The following is a 13,305-nucleotide window of genomic DNA, read 5'->3' as shown; positions in this document are numbered from 1 at the left end:
TGCCCTTTAAAAATGTTTAATGGAAAAAAGAAATGCTCAGCATGCCCTAGACAGGGGCTACTTCAGGCCAGTCCTGTAGCTGCAGTAACCACAGCAAACCCTTTTGCAAGCGGCTGCTCAAAGAGTAAAAGGGAAACATGAAAACATATTCAAATTTCTCAAAAGCCTGGGAGGTGTAAGTATTAGGTACTATTTCATTTGCTGGCTCTCTTCTTTCCTACATACATGCTGTTGTAACGTTTTTGTCAGGCTACCATCAGCATGAAAACAGATGCCTTTGCAGTTAGGTGCCAGTCCTGTGATGCGATGGAAAAGGCCGTGAGGACTTGTTAAGCGGGGCTCACCAGGAGGCCAGAACAACGCCAGCCAGCGCCTACGTAGGGCTGTGGGGCTCAGAGGCTTCTCCAGACCTGACCTATATAACATGATCTAGCACACAGGCTCTCTGGGCAACTGGGAAGCTTCTTCTTGAGGGTGAGGTTGAATTTGGAGCTCCCTTGGCAGCATGAGCAGAGAAGTGGGAGCGTGGTCTGCACTACACGTGCTGAGCAGCTTCTTGCTTCCAGGCCAAAGTCGCTGGGGACCCTGAGTCCTAAATTTTCCTCAGAGCTACTAGAAGGAGGAAGAGAACCCAACACAGGAATTATTAAAATCATTTTATCAAAATGCACTGTTTTGTTTAAGCAAGCTGCTCCCACAAGGCTGTTAGGGGGAAGCCTTTGGGATCAGAAACGCAAAGAGAAAGGGAGAGGCAGGTGAAACCGCAGACGTGCGGTTACAACACCAGCTTGAGAAGCAGGGGATCAGCTTCAAGCTCTTCCTCCCCTTGCTTTGGGCCCATGAGATGAGCTGCAACCCCAGCCCGGACCTCACGTTTCTCACGCCAGCGCCGTATTCTCACCGCCTTTCACAGTGAGATGTGGAACAAAACCAGATCTTGAAACCCCAGTAATTGCCATGAAACAGATGTACGACACCCTAAGCGAAACTATGGCCCTTTGTTTCCGCTTCTCTCAGGGCACCTCCGCGGCGATGGACGTGGGTGGCAAGGGGTGGCAGGAGCCGGTGGCCAGATCAATCCCCAGGCCGCCCGTTCAAGGGTCCGAACCGTGCCCCGGGGGGACCTTAAAGCCACTCACCTTCAGATCGAAGATCTTCTTGTCGCACAAGGCGCAGACGTGGGGGAAGTGGAGGGGGGCCGCGCCGCGGAGGTCACCCAGCTGGTGTGGCGGCAGGGAGCGGGTGGGCAGGTCGGGCGCGCCGCCGCTCCGCTCCTCCTTCTGCCTCATGCGAGGGCTGCCGAAGCTCTGCTTGCTGTGGTTGAGGCGGCTGAACGCGGGGGGGGCGGCCGTGCTGAACTTTGTGTCAGGTGTTGGCTCTTCGGGGTCGTAGAGCTCGTTTCTTATTTCATACTGCTGCTGGCTCGCTGACGGCCACAGGCTGTCGCCGGGCACGAGGTCAGGCTTGTTTTGGCTGGGGAAATTAGGGATATTTTCCCACTGGTTGCTTGTACCGCTGCCATGCAAGACGGGGCCGGGATCTCCTTTCGGATGGGAGCCCGCGTGCGGGTCGCTGGGGAAGGCCCGCGCTGCCCCGTGCTGTGCCGCCGCCCCGTAGGCCTCCTTGGGAAAGGCCGCCGCCGCCTCGTGCTGCAGCTGGCTGGGAGCACCGAAGTGACCCTCGTAGTGCGGCCCCACCGCCGAGGAGGCCGCGTGGGCCCCGCCGGCCAGGAAGCCGTGCTGGCTGGGCTGGTCCCCCTCCGAGGCGTACGCCTGAGGGGCGGCGGTGCTGGCGGCGTTTTGCTTGTTGTACTCGTAAAAGCCCCCCGCGGCAGTGGAGGTGGAGGCACCCGCCTTGTTGAGACCCACCACCACGGGCTGCTGGCTGGAGGTGGGAGCCATGACGCCTCCGAAGGGACTCATGACGATGGCGTTGGGGGTCTGGGCCTGGACGGGCCCCAGGCCTCCCCCCGGCGCAGCTAAGGCCGGGCTCTGGGTGGGAAAGGCAATGCTGCCGGAGGGGAACCTCGTGCCGGCGATGCCGGGCCCCTGCGGCGGCCCTGCGGCGTGGCCCTGCGGGGCGTTCATCACGGTGGGGTGCCTCAGCTGGTTGAAGAGCGGCTGGGACATGGCCACTTTGGAGAGCACCTGGTTGAGAACGGTGGCAGCGGCCGGGTTGTTGGTGACGGCGGTCTGAGCCAACTTCAGCCTGTGGAGCGTGAGCTGCGCCTGGAGCTGCGCCAGCTGCAGGCTCGCCGGCGAGGGCAGCAGGGGGCTCGGGGCGCCGACAGAGAACGGACTCTTCTCCAGGAGTTTGGCAGCGCTGCAAAGGATCAGGATCTGGGTTAGCCGAATTCGCCCGACGTCTGCCTGTGCTCGCCTCCCGCTAAAGCTTGGCATAGGACACACAGCCGCTTCTGGAGCCTTAGCTTATCTAAACCCAGGGAAAGCAAGGTGGTGATTGACAATGCAACCATAACCCGTCATCTTCCCTTCAACATCCAACTGCCACATCCCTTTCGATCAAAAAGTTACTAGGGAGACAACTATGCCAAAGATCTCTAAAACCCCTAGGACTCACACCTCTAATGCAGGCCAGGAACAGTGGCAACACAGCCCCAAATCTACGTTTTTTCCCTCTTTCTGCATTTTATGCAACCTCTGGCCTCTCTGTTGAGACATCACCGTTCCTGACTGACTTTGTGACACTACCATTACTCCCTGTTCCCACAGAGCAGAGGGATGTGACGAAAAGGACATCAAATGGGACTGTAAAGCCAGCCCCATAGGTACTTCACACCTAGCACATCTGGCTGCATAAACCAAGATGAAATACATCACGTTAATTTTTTTTTAATTGTTTACAGTTCTCATTTAATTAATCAGCATGGCAGCCTGTTCTGTAACAAGGTATATCGTTTCCCTGTTGTGCAGATGCAAATACAGAGCAGGAAAAAAAGTGACTGATTTGCCAGAAGCTGGAGCAACTACAAACAAGCTATCCTGAAGAGTTTTCCCAGTTCATCTGGAATGCAAGGCAAAATTTCTGCAGTGCCAGCTGGTGAATATCAAGGTCTTTATACTTTCTAGAAATTAGAGGGGCATTGAGTGTTTTCCTTCAAGTCTCGTACATGGGATGAATAAACAATGACTAAATTGCCTGCTTGAATTCCAGAGTTGGGAAAATAGGAGATGATATTGTCAGGCATATGGTGGTTCCTGGTTTTGGGAAGCACCTTTGGGACATCTCACCAGTTCACAGCACCACCACCAACCCTCCTCCCCCCATCCCGTCAAACCCTGAAAACATAAAACAGGAAAAAATAAATCAAAACAGGTAAAGTCTATCAAAGTTAAAAGCAAGAGAAATGTTATAATAGAAAATATTAGGCAGCACTAGCTTCCAGGCAGCTGCACCCACCCTGCTTTTACTGCCTCCCTGCACCCTTCCAGGATGCCTCCTGCATCATCTGTGGCAGAGCCAGCCTGGTCCGCATGTACGTACACCGTCCCACAGCCACGCTCCCTCCGTATGTCATGCTGCCTACACTTGGATACCATCAGCCATTTTCATGCCCCTACCAGAAAAATGTTAGCCATCACTTTTTCCACCACCAGGAGCCTCTGCTCACAGACGGCACAGCTACTCAGCGCATTACAAATGGCTGTTCATTCTGAAAATTAGAGCAGAGAGCACTCAAATAACAGGGATGTGGTCCAAAGCTCAATTAATTTATACTGTAAAAATGTATTGAGTTTCAATTTAGGCCTTTTAAAGCAGCAGGAGCTATGCATCAACTGCCATGCAACCCTCACTGTTAATAATCGGCCAATTTGCTAAACTGCATGGATGAAGTTGTAGTTAATGATAAATGTCTTGTCAGCATGCTACATTTGAAAACCACAAATTAGGAAAACATCTGCTTAAATCCAAAGTATGACTAAGAGAAAATGAATGGGTTTCATATTTAACTTTTAACTTCCACTAGCAACTGCAAGGCACATCTGTCTCCCAAAATACAAAACGCCGTTTGGATAAGTGCATCATTATGTAATGACAAGACTCCCTGCCAGCACAAGCTGACACCAGTGCACTTCAGAGCTGAGGTGCCTTTTGTTTTCCCGTGTGGTTTCCATCGCTTACTCTCTGACTTGCACTTATACCGCAGTTTGCTGTAAATTTGATTATGGATGAGAGTCAGAGCACAAGTACAGTCAAAACAACACGGAGGCTCTCAGAAACTCCAGCCCATGAGATCCTGAGGACCCACAAAAGCTACCAAGGAGCCCCGTGGGGTGCGAGGGGCTCAGTGAGCAGAGGATCGCACACTGTCATCACCACCTGGGGACGTGGCACGACCCTGTGCCCGGGCTGTACTGTGCCACCAGCACCTGGAGCGTCCTGGCTTATGATGTGCTGCGTGGGACTTGCCACAGTCCTGACAACTGTTTCATTTTATAGCTGGTTATACCTTTTGTATTCTAAGTAAGCTGCAAAACTCTTTTAAAAAGTTTTATAGAGCATGCAAATAAGAACTGCCTGGTGGTCTTAAAATAAAAAGAAAAGCCAGCAGCCAGCATACGATGTTTTCAGGCTCAGGAGCTGCAAATGACTCCTGTTCCCAGCAATCTAATTTCACCATGCTGCAAGCCTACGCAGCAGCGTGCATATCCCGACAGCTGCAGCTGCTTCCCAACTCTGGCGGCTACCTGCTGAACGCGGGGACAGGCTCACTCTTTCCAGTGAAACCACCTCATTTGATGCTGCCACAAGCCCTGAAGCTCCCTCAGCCTCCTCGTGTTTTGATCAACTTTGGAGCACTGTCTCTAAGAAATCCCCCAGCACATAAGTAGTGCCCTGCCAGAGCACCCCTGGCTGGGCATGCCTGGGGCGCTTGCTGCTCCCCAGTTCTGCAATCATTTCTGAGCTCTGCAGCTGGGCACGGGGAAGGCAAGGGCAGGAGTGCCCTGCACAGCTGCATGGTGGGCTGCCTCCCGCCCGCTGAGGCCAAGAGCTTTCAGGCCCTGCTGCGGAGCGGGGCAGCACTCTGCTCCCTGCGCCTGCCAGCTTCATCCCTGGACTGCAAGCCAGCAGTGGGGAGGGCTGGGAGGCTGCAGGGAGCCTTACCTGCAGAAAAACGAATGCCGTAAGGAGAAGCTGCAGTCTCCCAAGCTGCTCACGGAAGGACAGAATTAGTGAGGAGGGTTGCACCAATAGTTTTGGGAACAGCCACAGCTTCAAAATCCAGCTGTCTGTTATGAATTTCCAGATTTCAAGGTGTTTTGGGTTGTGCGCTTTATCCTCCCACAGCAGAAACAGAATATTTTATCATGTAACAAAGGCAAAGAAGGAAGGGCTTGTTCACGGGTCAGTGGGAAAAGCAGATACGCAGATGAGAGGTTGGGAGAAGAGCTGTGTATAAAGCATCTTTTAGAGCGACACCCAAATTTGAGGATTTCTGTTCTGTTATGAAATACAGGATGTAAGAGATACATGGGACCAGCGTGCACAGCTTTGAAAATTTCTTTCCCTCTTTCTGTTCTACAATCATAATATTTATGTATTTGATAACATCATTTTGTAAATAATCCTGCTACAGATTTACTAAACTACTGGAAACTGCAAACACAAAGTGAAGATAGCACTCAGCTAAGGCAGTTTGTGGAGGCCATTCACCACTCGTACACACACACCTCCCACCCCAGCTTGTCCTCAGGTTACCAAAACGCAGCCCCCGCCTGCTCGTGGGGGGTCTCTGCCGCAAGATGATTCAAAGCAGCTGAATGAACCTCTCATTCCCCATTGAGTGCCCAGGGAATTAGCCTGCGTCACCCAAAGTTAGCTCTATTCCACGCAAAACATTCCCAATTATAAGGTCAGCGATGTAAAAAATAAACAGAAGTTGTCCTCTTCGTTTATTTATTTAACATTAGTTGTACAGCTAGGCTACACCAGCAGTCTCTTTGCACAAGCAGGAAAGCCAGAAATGGTCTTTCTTTACCAAAGTAAGGACAGGCAGGAGTGCTGCCGCACAGTTTCCACAAAGAAAGCCATAAAACAGGCAAGTCTTCGCACAGCTCTGAAAGACAGGAGTTGAAGATATGCATCAACTATTGCAATACTCACAATGAGACTGCAAACACTGGCAAGGCTATATTGCTATAAATCAATTCAGCCCATCTGCTACCCCTGTAATCCTTATTATGCTTTTAGCATCCAGGAACAGCGAGCAACACACAGTGTCGGAGGTAAAGTATCTAGATGGATGGATTATTTGAGTAATCCTGTCTACAAGAGTGCTGAAAAGGCTGAACACAAAACATGCCTATTAAAACAGATTGACAACCTGGAGCCTGATTTTCAATGACAAAATTAAGGATTTTAAAGTGCTGCCCAGCACCTTTCAAAATTAAGAAATAAATTAAAAAATCTGAACTAATAAAGTTATGATCTTATCTGCAACTATTTATTTAGGAAATATACTCACAAATATTTGAAATGCTGCATAGGGTGTGAATTTGAATACTTAAAAAAAAAATACTAATTCATAGCGGTGCAGAATTTGTTTTCTTGCACTTTCCATTAACCTTGCATGTCTTCTAAGATTTTTGCATTCCCTCCCCCACGAAACATTTGCCTTTACATGTAATTACATCTACCTGTCAAAATCTTTGAAAGATAAATTTTTAATATTTTTTGTTCCAAAATGTGCAAATTTTTCCAAGCTGTCTGTATTATTGTGTTGATTTCAGAATTAAAATGGCCAAGGATATTAAGGTACGCAAGTATCCTAGATGTATGACTACTCTGCATTAGCACAGTGTTAGATGTGAGACCATATTTGCAGTATCATGCTGTTTTTTCATCCATTAAAGCTGTTTCTGAACCAATTTTTCTAACAGTTAGCAAACGTTAAATTCAGGACTCTTGAACACATCAAAGAGAACCATTTCCTAATTATCCAAGCACAAAATCAACTATATTCTGTTATGCAGTAGTGTGAACATCCCTTCCCTGTAATGTATCATCTATTCAAAACACATGGGGCTGCCTTCTCTAAACTCATCCAAAACAATTGCTGCTGTACTAAAAGAGCAAATAAAACAACCTTTAAAATAAACAAATCAAATGTTACATAGATGAAGTTGATAAGATATTAGGGGTAAACCTAGTCTTCAAATAAAAATGCACCATTTGACAGTAGTTCAGTGAGATTACATGTTTTTATGTGAGGACACAATTCGGCCTCTTGAATTCAAGGGAACTGCAAAGTCGTATTTCAAACACTGGTAGAAGTAAAGACAAAGTTCAGCAATCTCAACAATGTGTATTAATTATCAGAATAATTAATTATTATAACAGTATTTTATGTTATGCTGTTTTGCTGATCCCATTAAGAATACAGGGTTTACGTTCATTTTTGCTTGTCGAATAAACCCAGCACTTACGTCAATAAAGACTGGTGCCTTGGTTAAAAAATGGACCCGGGAACTTTTTCCTATACTCTAGACTGCATCTGGCCGAATCGAAATAACTGTTTTCTTTCTCTTCAGCTCCACAAAGTATTTTCTTTGGGTTTTAGTGAAATTACTTTCTTGGTCAGAAAAGCTTGGAAAGTCTGCTGAAAGGAGAAAACCCCTCCACCTTTATAATTTAAGCTCTGAAATCATCTGCTGCTGAGCACTTTTTTTGCTCAGTTCTGGTTAGAATTGATAAAAAAAGAGATCATGTTTCACAGTAAGTTCAGTTAATGATGGGGAGCACTACAAACCTTAAGCTACTTTAATACGTTTATAAGCTGCAAGTAAAACCCTTCTTATCCCAAATAATGATTTCTAAAGCCCTCCATTATACTATTGAGGGAGTAAAATAAAACATCAGCCAATGTACACACGTGGTTTGCCAAGTGAGTTTTGCATACGTTTGGCAATGGTGAACTCTATTATCCGGACAATCATCCAACCTAACAGTAAGCTGGAAGATGAAACGTAAAATGTTACCACAGAGCTGCTAAACTCGAGGTTTACAAAGCTGAGAGGAGTTAAGTGCCTGCCTCCTACCGAGAGTCCTTTTTGCTCATTTGAAACTTTTAGCCAAAATGTTCTCTGCCTTTGTTTATATGCAGAGAAGTCAGACAATTTCCACTGGGAAAGGGACAAGATAAATGGGCGAACACAATGTCTTGGATAATGGCTGTGATCACAGAAATAAAATTGGAAGTGATGTTAGGAGGATGGTTAGACCAGCTCCTGAAGTGGGACCAAGCTGAACTCAACCACTCCTGACATATTTATTTAATCTGCTCTGAGGAACCTTCTTTGGTGGAGATTTCACGACCTCCAGGGACAATTAATTGCTCAACTCCCCTTAGTCTTATAAAGCTCCTCTTAAAGCCTATGGTGGCTCTCTGCTAACAGCATAAACCAGTCTTCCCACGTACACCGAGAAGTGTTTCTCTTACCTTCCTGCAGCTGCTATCAAATCTTCTCTACAACCATCCGAGCTCCTTTCTCTGCACATTTTGTTGCATTTGTTCGTAATGTGTTGCAACACAACGTTGTGTTGCATTTGTTCGTAATGCCCAGTATGATTGCTTTTCTTCATAACAGCCCAGCCCCGTGGTCCCCTGTTAACCCAGCCCCTTTCCTGAAGAGCTACTGCCCGGAGACATTGGTTGGGAGGGATCTCTGGAGCTCAGCTGGTCTGACTTCCCAGACAGGAAAGGCTAGCTCAGTCCTTTCTCCTTTTGACTATCCAATGGATTCCTCATATCACCATTTCATATTGTCCTCAACAATATTGCATCCAGGTTATGTCAGATCCGGTTTGTCAGGATTACTCTGGATTCCTGTGCTGGCTCCAGAGCACTTGTAAATCCTCTCCTCTTGGCACTAGCTGCAGATTTAATGGATGCTTTGTTCACCCCAGTCATCAATGAAAGTGTCAAATAGACTGAAGACTGTTCCCAAGAAGGGAAGCGCGATGCACCTTCCATTTTCTCTCCAAACACTAGTAATTCAAGGACATTTTATCCACCTCGCAGCTCTGCTTTGCGTGCTGAAGAGACCACGCTTTCCTCCCTGACAGTCACTTCTGCTAAAAAAAAGCAACTGTCCTATTCGCAGTTGCAAGAATAAAAGGGTGGATCATCTCCGGTGAGACTGATTTCTTATTAACAACTCTTGCTCTATAGTTCTGGGAGAGTTGTTTTGGATTGTTGCTTAAAATCAACTATATGTTCTGGTTTCTTTACAGCAACATTTGCTTCTCTTTGCTTTAGCCACTTTCAAATGCTGAATCCAGTGCCATAGACAACAACCTGCATTTACAGCGTGAGAACAACAAAACCAGGTACCGCCAAAGCCTGCACTGGCCATCACACTTCCTCCCCCTGTTATTCAGTGTACATTTCACCCTGGAAATATGTTTCTTATATTGCATGGAACGCCAGATTGTATACTGGGCTTATTTCTGCCTTCCCTCATGCAACGCATCTCTCCATAAATATTTAATTTGGCGAAGTTCCACTCCTTTCAAATAAGGGATGTAGTTTAGCGAACATACCACCTAAAACCAAGGTTATAGGTAATGATTTTCAGAAGGTGGGAAAGTTATTGTGTTGTTCTGTGACATTTAAATGTTGTTTGGTTTTGATGATGTGCCACACATGTCAAGGAGGTCTCTGAGGATTATCGTGCACACAGGAACACTGGTCTACATTTTACATTTCAATAGGCAGCCATATAAATTCCTTTAGCTATACTGCAACCATCTATCTGCAACTGCTTCCCAAGGAAACGTAATTCTTTATTTACTGAAGTTAAAGAAATGTATTTAAAAAACTGTTTTTTAAATGTATGCTAAAAACTGTCAGAAATAGCTATAGCGCCAGATCAGTGCCCTCTGCAACATGTTGCAAAGATCTAAATTAGCACAGAAATTGTGTCATAGTTTTTTTGAGCTTTCAGGGCATGCCGTGACATCTGGCAGCGCGACGCTGCCCGCGCCTGCCTCCCCAGCACCCTTCCTGCAACAGCTCTTATCATCTAGGCTTCAAATACCCTTTAGGGTGCAAAGCTCCCAGGCCACATTATCCCTGCCAACCAGCGCCCCAGCAGGGCTCCTGTACGAAGGGATGTTGGGGGTCCGCAATAACCTCATCATCCCTCGTCATCGCGGACCCTGTGCAGACGACAGCGCTGTCATGCCCGGAGCCCCCTCCTGCTCCTGCCCCAGGCGGAGAAGGGCACAGCCCTGGGGCTTGCCTGGAGGCAGAGGAGCACAGGAAGCCTTTTGGGAGGGGAAGAGAAGGGGAAAAGGTGGTGTGCACGGTAATGTAAATCCATAGGGTGAGCGAAGAGGCTGGGATTAGCGTTGGCAGAGCTAGGTAACCCCGGCGGGAACGGGGCGAGCGGCTCCAGCAAATGCACCCCTGCTTCAGGGACAGTGTCTGCTGCTCTGCCGCACGGCTCGGTGCTTGCAGCGCTGCTCCCAGCCTCCCCTTGAAAAGAAAAGAAATCTGGGGAGAAAGGAAAGCTTATTATAACTTAAGGAAAAAAAGAAAATGCAGCTTTAAAAAAAAAAAAAAGTCAGAAACCCTTCAAAGGCTTTTTACACGAGCACATAGACAAATGCCCAATTGAAAAATAATCCCTGGCATATAGTACTTACTAGAAAAGATATTACAGTAATATCTCACGCACCTTCTGCTAATGTGTTTTCCGCATGGTATTGTTAACCACTACAAAAACAGTAAGTTTGAGTGTATCAATATCTCGCACTGCCTGGAGGCACAGCCGTTTTCATTTGTGTGTTGAAAGTAGGAAGCATAATGTGGTAGGCAGATAATTCCTCATTTGAATAAACCATTCCTATTTCACAGTAATATAAGACAATATACAAGCCTTTTTACAAAGGTAATATCTTCAGTTTGTAGACAAGAAAATGACATATAACTGTGGAAAGGGTAAAGTACTAAGATGGATTTTTATTTCTAAGTAGCTTCATTTGTGCTCAAACAAAGGATTGCCATTGTGGAGAAAAACCAAAAATATTAAACTCACCTTTTTTATCCTTTTATTTTTAAATATTAGTCCCAATGATATATTTGAAAAGTTTAATGAAAAAGCATATTAGCAAGTTAAGTCTCCATGAGAAAACTAGTCAGCATTCATAATCGTAATAGCACAAGGCTACAGAAATCGCGCGCAAATGTGAGCTCTTCTGTTTGTACCCTAGGTCAGCTGAAAAGCGATGGCTTGCGACTCAACGTCACCCAGGACGTTTCATAATTCATAATTAATGTAGTATCACCACCACCTCTAAAAGCCGTTTAAACGCTATGTGTTACCAATCACCATAGCACAAGAGTGCACAAGGAGAAACACTGGAATAGCTCCTATCTAAAGTGGCCAATATGATTTGCTTTCTCTTTACCGCTGATATTTAAAAGTAGGCAATTTGAAGTAATAAATTTTTAAAAAAAAAAAGCAAGCTTCACTTATTTTTTAATCAGCTTTCTGATAGAAAACCAGAACCTCTGCAGATTTCCTAAGATATATATTACATAACTATATGCTTACGCCTATTTTTCAGTTTTCCTTTTATGTATATTTTAAAAGCACATAAATGTCATAAATTCCTATTGTTTACATACCCACACAGATTACTGGTATACATAAATTATACACGAATCTTATGAAGCCTAGATCTAATTCAGCCGTTACTGAAGCGTGCTGCAAAGCCTTTCCTGATCTCACTGTAGCAAAAGCAGTGCTCCTGTATCCCTCTTCAGTTATATTTAATTTAAACACAAAACATCAAAGACGACTGCTCTCTTTTCATGATCTCTTTGAAATCAGCTTTTAATACTAGGCCATAATATTCGTAGTGTTACATGGAAGTAATACACAGTATATTTTGGCCTAGACGCTTTCATTATCTATTTTGCAACGAATGTTGCTCACTTTTTTCTTTAATGCATCCCAATTTCTATGCTAAAGAAATTTTAATGTGAATCTTGAAAGATATATAGGAGGTTTTATTTATTTTTCTTATGTTAAAGGGCAACAGTTGGTATGAATCAGACCTGAGCGTGTTCCTTCTGGCAGAAAACAGCCTGTGCCAGAACTGCTGGAACTCTTTGGCTTTGAGAAGTTTAATTTGTTGTCTTGAATAATAAACTGCCATTCAATCAACCTTGTGAAATAAAACATAAAACAGGCCAGTGCTTAAATCTTGAACAGGGACCAAAAAAGTTTTCCACAAAGGAAACAAAACTGGGAGAGGCATTTTATATTAAATAACATCAATTATTTTATTCTCCCTTTTTGTCTGCCTTCAGTATTAATTAGGAGTAACTGGCAGTTAATATGCTCCAAGCTCTGCATGGTAAAATTGATTAGTATACTAAGACTGAAAATAAGAATCAGTTTTTGATGAAAAATATCAAGTTTCAGAGCACTGCATGTGGCAGCTGTGAGGAAGGAAAAAGTGTGAAGATATTAACCCATCCACGACACTCAGCTGGGCATTTGCCCAGTCCTGGCTGACAAAACTGGCAATGCAGACGGCTGGCCACTACTTTTTGGTTAAGCAATGCGTTATTTCCTCTTAATTTTTGCTTGCTGGTTGTGTTCATTTTTACTATAATGCACATGCCCTGCTCAGTAGCTGTGGTCTATATGTCTAAGTAGCTTATGCAACTAAGGAAAAATAGGTTGTAATTCATTCCGCTGGCCTGCATAATAGGTGCTACACCTTGTGTTACTGATGTATCTTTTAATCTTGAAACACGCTGGGACTCAGATTCAGTTCTCTGTGTGAAAAGATGTCTAAGAAAGTTGTGACCGCTATTGGTTCTTCAAAAAAATATATAATTATTTTCTTTAAAATTAACTTATTCATTTCCCAGGCTTTACTTCTGAAATAAAAAGCTGTCTTGAAGTATAAAATATCAGCTATGAAAAAAAAAACCCAAACAAACAAACAGACAAAACAAAAAACCCTAATAATGTTGCTCCGATTCTTTTTTTTTATTCCAAGGAACGCTATTCATAGTCTAATGAAAGCATTTCCAAATTCAACCGTCTTTGAAATATTTTGGTATTTTGACTTCTTTCACGTTTTGCAAATAATTCTGTGCCCACTAGTTGTAAACAACACTAATATAATTCTGCTTTGTGTCTACTCACACGGACTATGAGGCTTATTACAGGGTGGTTAACCATGGCAAATCAATAGGATACAATTCGGTATGGAATGTCTTTTAAAGTATAAAAGCCCTGGTATTACAAAAAAGCTAAG

The 13,305-nt window shown here is 45.0% G+C and overlaps 1 protein-coding gene across 1 annotated transcript in view; it reads right to left on the bottom strand.

Annotated features, from left to right (window-relative positions):
* The window catches only part of RBM20 (RNA binding motif protein 20), a 30,336-nt gene extending 21,816 nt beyond the window's left edge, over positions 1-8,520 (bottom strand). Inside the window, exons 1-2 of the mRNA XM_075155033.1 lie at positions 8,462-8,520; positions 1,140-2,322 (exon numbers count right to left, since the gene is read on the bottom strand). Coding sequence (XP_075011134.1) covers positions 1,140-2,322; positions 8,462-8,520 — 1,242 coding nt within the window. The remainder of the gene's footprint in view (positions 1-1,139; positions 2,323-8,461) is intronic.
* Between the last annotated feature and the right edge of the window lie 4,785 nt (positions 8,521-13,305).

This window comes from Calonectris borealis, chromosome 7, assembly GCF_964195595.1.
Source record: "Calonectris borealis chromosome 7, bCalBor7.hap1.2, whole genome shotgun sequence".
Taxonomy (NCBI): Eukaryota; Metazoa; Chordata; class Aves; order Procellariiformes; family Procellariidae; genus Calonectris; species Calonectris borealis.
The sequence above is the reverse complement of the archived record's forward strand: the minus strand, read 5'-3'. Positions and strand labels throughout refer to the sequence as shown.